This window comes from Corapipo altera, unplaced genomic scaffold (assembly GCF_003945725.1).
Source record: "Corapipo altera isolate COAL_440 unplaced genomic scaffold, ASM394572v1 60539, whole genome shotgun sequence".
Taxonomy (NCBI): domain Eukaryota; kingdom Metazoa; phylum Chordata; class Aves; order Passeriformes; family Pipridae; genus Corapipo; species Corapipo altera.
In genome coordinates, this window is record NW_020886022.1 from 2,831 (window position 1) to 7,892 (window position 5,062).

General features: G+C 68.4%; 1 protein-coding gene across 3 annotated transcripts; it reads right to left on the reverse strand.

Annotated features, from left to right (window-relative positions):
- Positions 1 to 423: 423 nt before the first annotated feature.
- On the reverse strand, positions 424 to 4,677 carry LOC113940958 (platelet endothelial aggregation receptor 1-like). Of its 3 annotated transcripts, XM_027632109.1 has the most exons (14): positions 4,485 to 4,675; positions 3,930 to 4,050; positions 3,692 to 3,855; positions 3,498 to 3,600; positions 3,266 to 3,412; positions 3,038 to 3,166; positions 2,825 to 2,953; positions 2,432 to 2,560; positions 2,140 to 2,355; positions 1,956 to 2,065; positions 1,743 to 1,854; positions 1,487 to 1,558; positions 914 to 1,102; positions 424 to 685 (listed from the first exon to the last, which is right to left on the reverse strand). In XM_027632109.1, exons 1-14 carry the CDS (start codon positions 4,647 to 4,649, stop codon positions 552 to 554), a joined length of 1,920 nt encoding a protein of 639 aa, XP_027487910.1. In that variant the 5' UTR covers positions 4,650 to 4,675; the 3' UTR covers positions 424 to 551. The 3 variants fall into 3 exon arrangements, with proteins under 3 accessions (XP_027487910.1, XP_027487912.1, XP_027487911.1); XM_027632111.1 differs by lacking the exon at positions 914 to 1,102 and having other exon boundaries at positions 4,485 to 4,677; XM_027632110.1 differs by lacking the exon at positions 2,432 to 2,560 and having other exon boundaries at positions 4,485 to 4,676.
- Positions 4,678 to 5,062: the final 385 nt, after the last annotated feature.

A 5,062-nucleotide genomic window follows, 5' to 3' on the forward strand; every position in this document is an offset into this window, starting at 1 on the left:
GGAGCCCCCCCAGCGCTCCCCCCGAGGTGCTCAGTGGGCTCCACGAGCCTTTGGCAGATCTCCACAAGGCTCTGCTCCCTCCCACGGCTCTGCCAGTCCTTCTGCAGGCTGGACAGCCCCTTCTCCCTCCCGGGGCACACAGTGGTCCTCCCTGGGCTTTGTGGAGGCCCACAGATGCCCCCACTCCCGCTCCCGGCACACCACAGGCTCCCCCAGCCTTTGCCCATTCCTCTCACGGAGTGTGACGGGCTCGGATGTGCTTTGGGCTCCCACCTCGTGCACACCCTGGGGGGGAGCAGGGCCCCCAGCACAGAGCCTGGGGGGCCCCACAGTGTGCCCAGGACCCCACCAGCCCCCCTTCCTCCCCCTGCAGTGCCCTCGGGCTCTGTGGCTCCTTGGCACAGACCCACAGTCAGCCCCAGCTCGCTCCACACCAAACACCCTTTATTCACTGCCTGCACCGCGGGCTCAGGGGCAGCCCCAGAGCACCCCAGTCCCCGCAGGGATGCTCTGTCCCCTCCTGGTCAGTCCTGTGTCCCCCCCCGGGTCCCTCAGCGGTCCTTCCTGCGCAGCGGGGGGGACGGGGGGTAGTGGCGGGCGGGGGGCACATCGTAGTGACTGGGGATGTGGCTGTTCTTGGGGGAGTCGTAGTGGCTGGGGGGGTCTGTGCGTGTGGGGCCACTCTCTGTGGGGACAAGAGAAGGCTGTAAGGCGACATGTCCCCCCCAGGGGTCACGAAGCCCGTGTCACCGAGGCCGTGTCCCCCCGGGGCCACGTAGTCACCGGGGTCACGTCACCCCCCAGGGCTGTGCAGCCCCTGTCATCGGGGCTGTTTCCCTCCCGGGGCCAGGCAGCCCCCCATCAGCAGGGTCCTGTGCCCACTGCACGGGGTCAGGGGACCCCCCAGCCGTACCCTCTTGGGGCGGTTCCTCGGGGACCCCGATCTCGGCGTAGGACATCTCCCGCCGGACAGGGGACTTCATCTCCATGTAACTGCCCTCGGGGGCCTTGGCAGTGGGGATGGGCAGCTCTTTGATGGTGGCATAGGGGTTCTCGCTGGCCAGGGAGCTGGCACTGGCCCCCAGCCCCTCCCGGGAGTGCTCTGGGGGAAAAGGAGTTGGGGAGCGGGAGCAGCCGCATCCGGCTGTGTCCCAGGAAAGTCTCGGCCCCATCCCTTCCCTATCCCAGCCCCACCTCTTCCCCATCACAGCCCCACCCCTGGCCCTTTCCCTTCCCCACCCCATTCCAGTCCTGTCCCAACCCATCCCCACCCCATCCCTGCCTCTTGCCCATCCCAGCCCATCCCTGTTACGCCCCAAATCCATCAAGTCTCCATCCCAGCCCCATCCCCATCCTTTTCCCATCCCAGCCCCAGGCTCAGTGTTATCCCTTCCCCATCCCATCCTTTTCCTCTCCCCACCCCATCCACATCCATTCCCCATCCTCCCCCTGTCTCTCCCCCACTCCCCTCCATCCCACTCCGTACCTTTGCTGTCACCCTTCCCCAGCCCAGGGCTGTAGCTGTAGCTGTAGCTGTAGCTCCGGTCCAGCTGCCCCCCTGTGTTAAGGGGGCAGGTTTGGGGTCCCTCCTGCTTCATCTTCCTCCAAGCATTAAAGTTCTCTGTCCACCCCACCCCAGCCCCTTCCCCGTGGATCCCGAGCAGGGAGGGGACCCAGGTGCCCACCCCACCCTGGCCAAGGTCCCTGCTGGCTCCCTTGGAGCTGCCCCCCATCCTCCTTACCCCTGGGGCCCAGGGCTGATGCCCCGAGGTGCTTCCAGTCAGGGGGCAGTGTGGCATTGCCTTCGGGGCCGTAGGGTCTCTCCAGGCCAGGGAAGAGCTGTGGGCCGGGCACCTGGAGCCCAAACAGGGGACAGGGTGGCCTCAAGGGTGGTGGCAGTGGCCTGTGCCACGCTGTGCTGGCCCCGTGCCACACCATCCTGCCCCGTGCCGTACCTTGAGGGAGCTGGCTCTGTCCTGGGGGCCGGGGGGTGGCAGCGGGCACTGGGACAGCGTGTGGTAGCTGGGGTTGGAGTAGTAGTGTGCGTGGTGGCTTGGTGGCACGTCTGGAGGGACAGGAGTCAGCAGGAGGGCCCCCAGGGCTGGGGCCACGTCTGCAGCACCGCTGCCCCGGGCTCACCTGGCACCATGTAGTCGGAGGTGTCCGTCTGTCCCGCCGTGTAGGCCACGGACAGGTGCCGGCTCTCCTTGCCCTTCTGCCGGTGGCGGTAGCACAGGGCCATGACCACCACAGCCACCAGCAGTGCCACCAGGGCCACCAGGCTCAGCACCAGCCCCAGGGAGCTGTAGGCTGCAGGGGGGGCCGGCACAATGGTGTAGGGCTGCTCAGGGGTCCCTGTGGGGTGGGGAGGAATATCAGCCCCCAGGGTGGGGTAGGGACCTCAGGGACCCCCCGCTCTGCCCCCACTCACCGGCCTCACAGTGGGGCCCGGTCATGCCTGGGGGGCAGGGACACGTCCCGGTGGCAGGGTGGCATGTGGCATTGTGGGGGCAGCGGCAGAGTTGGTCACACTGGAGCCCGAAGGTCCCGGGGGCACAGGCTGGGGACACAGGGGGTGGGGGAGCCAGAGCCATACTGGGACCACAGCTCCATACTGGGACCATATAGCTCCATACTGGGACCATACAGCTCCGTAGTGCCCAGGATCAGGCTCCACAGGGGCCCATACGGTTCCATACTGCCCAGTCTGGAGCTGGGTAGGGGTTACCCAGGTGGTGACCCCTCTCTCTTGCCCCCCCAGACCTCCCTGGCTGGATGGGAGGGTGCAGACCCGCAGTGAGGGGGTGTCTGTGCCAGGCTCTACCTTCCTCGCAGAGCGTCCCTCTCCAGCCAGCCGGGCAGTGGCAGGTCCCCTCAGCAGGGTGACACGTCCCCCCGTGGTGGCACAGGCAGGGCTGGGCACAGGTGTCCCCCCAGGAGCCGGGGGCGCAGGCTGGAGGAGGGGGTGAGGGGTGGGGTCAGCCTTGTGGGGTCAGCCCTGTTCCGCACTCCCCCTCTCCCCCGGCCCCCCACTCACGCTGGGAGCAGCGGGGGCCCCGCCAGCCCGGGGCACAGAGGCAGGAGCCGTTGGTGGGGTGGCAGGAGGAGCCGTTGGCGCAGGAGCAGCTCAGGGAGCAGCGCTTGCCGTAGCGCCCGGGGGGACAGGCTGGGGTGACACGAGTTGCACCCGGTCTCAGCACAGGGCTCAAGGAGCGGGCTGGGAGCAAGCAGCAGTTTTGGGGGCGGGAGGGGGGTGCTCACTCACGGCGCTGGCAGGAGGGGCCGCGGAACCCCGGGGGGCAGGCGCAGGATCCGTCCTGGGGGGAGCAGGAGGCCCCGTTGCGGCAGGAGCAGGACATGCGGCACCCCCGGCCCCAGGAGCCCTGGGGACAGCCCTGCTTGCACTGCGGCCCTGCGAGGATGAGGAGGAATAGGAGGGGTGAAGGGCAACGCCTGAGGGCACGGCAGGGCCCCACTGCCCCCGGGATCACCCTCACCCGTCCAGCCGGGCAGGCAGTGGCACTCCCCCGTCACGGTGTCGCAGCCGTCGGCGTGGGCACAGTCACAGTGCCCCCCACAGCCCGCTCCGAACGTCCCGTTCTGCAGCGTGGGGACAGGTCGGGGAGTCACCGCCGGGGTGGTGGCACCAAACCCCGGTGCCAGCAGCACCAGCACAGCCAGCAGGACTCACCGGGCAGGGCTGCAGGCAGTGGGGGCCCTGCCAGCCCCGTGGGCACCGGCAGGTCCCGCTCTGGGGGTCGCAGGACGCCCCGTGGGCGCAGTCACAGCTCTGGTTGCAGCCGGGACCCCAAAGACCAGCGGGACACGGCGTTGAACAGTCCGGTCCGTGCCAGCCTGCGGGGTGAGGGGACAGCGGGGTGGGCACAGGGATGGGCACAGGGACCCCCCACCCTCCGGTGTGCACCCACCTTCTTTGCAGAAGCAGGACCCGTCGAGCGGGGAGCAGGCCAGGGCGTGCTGGCAGGAGCAGCGCCCCGAGCAGTTCACCCCAAAGGTGTCAGGGGGGCACAGGGAGGAGCAGTGCTCATCCTGGGTGAAGGGGAGGGGGGAAGAATTCAGAACGGATGGGACCCCCACCCAGGGCTGGGGAAAAGGCCCAGGCGTCTGGGGACCACCCCCTCATCCCTCCTTTTGGCATCCTGGTGCTGCAGGGAGAGTGGACAACCCCAAAAACCCCATTCTCCCATAGCAACCCCAAGCTGTATGCAGGGTTGCCACTGATCTCCCAAAGGATGCCCAGACCCTCAGAGATAACAACCCCAACCCATCTCCAAGGACAGACCCCCGTGTTTCCCTCAGGGATGCCCAGACTCCCATACTTGCCCCACCTCTGAACAATCCAGACACCCACCCAGAACCATCCAGAGCCCCCACGATCCCCCAGCACCACCCAGACCCTCCCTCTCCCACTCAGGGATGCCCCACGACGCTGCCCCAGCACACCAGCCCCCCGTGCCCCTCACCGTGTAGCCGGGGGGGCAGCGGCAGAGGCCGGTGGTCCCGTCACAGACCCCCCCGTGGAGGCAGAGGCAGCTCTGGAGGCAGCCAGGCCCGAAGGAGCCGGGGGGGCAGCTCTCATTGCAGAAGAGCCCGGCCCAGCCAGGGTGGCAGACACACTCCCCCAGCATGGGGTGACAGCTGGGGGCACACGCTCAGCACCCCAGTGCTCCCAGTACGGGGCGCCGGCTGTGCTGGGAAGGGGCTTTGCAAACCGAGGGGCACAAAGGCCCCGCCCCAGAGGGAATTAAAGTCTTCCTGGCCGTGCAGCCAACCCCTCAGCTGGCTCGGGGAGGGTGCTGGGGGGAGATGGGGGTGTGGGGGAGGCAAGGCTTGGAGGGGAGATGGGGATGGGGTGGGGAGGCAAGGCTGGGGGCGTGAGGCAAGGGGGGGGGAGATGAGGATGGTGGGGAAAGGTGAGGAGCTGAGAGAGGCAAAGATGGGGAGGGAGTCAGGGTGGGATGGTGCAGCCAGGGTGGGATAGGGGAGCTGGGGCAGGATGGTGTAGCCAGGGTGGGATGGGGGTGCTGGGACGGGATGGGGG

What these genes read in the sequence shown, in the direction of transcription:
- LOC113940958 (XM_027632109.1), bottom strand. Translation starts at nt 4,649, where the DNA reads ATGCTGGGGGAGTGTGTCTGCCACCCTGGCTGGGCCGGGCTCTTCTGC. An exon ending in AGGGACGCTCTGCGAGGAAG is followed by an intron (nt 2,561 to 2,824) that starts GTAGAGCCTGGC and finishes CTGTGTCCCCAG; the next exon opens with CCTGTGCCCCCGGGACCTTC. An exon ending in CGAGGAACCGCCCCAAGAGG is followed by an intron (nt 686 to 913) that starts GTACGGCTGGGG and finishes TTGTCCCCACAG; the next exon opens with AGAGTGGCCCCACACGCACA.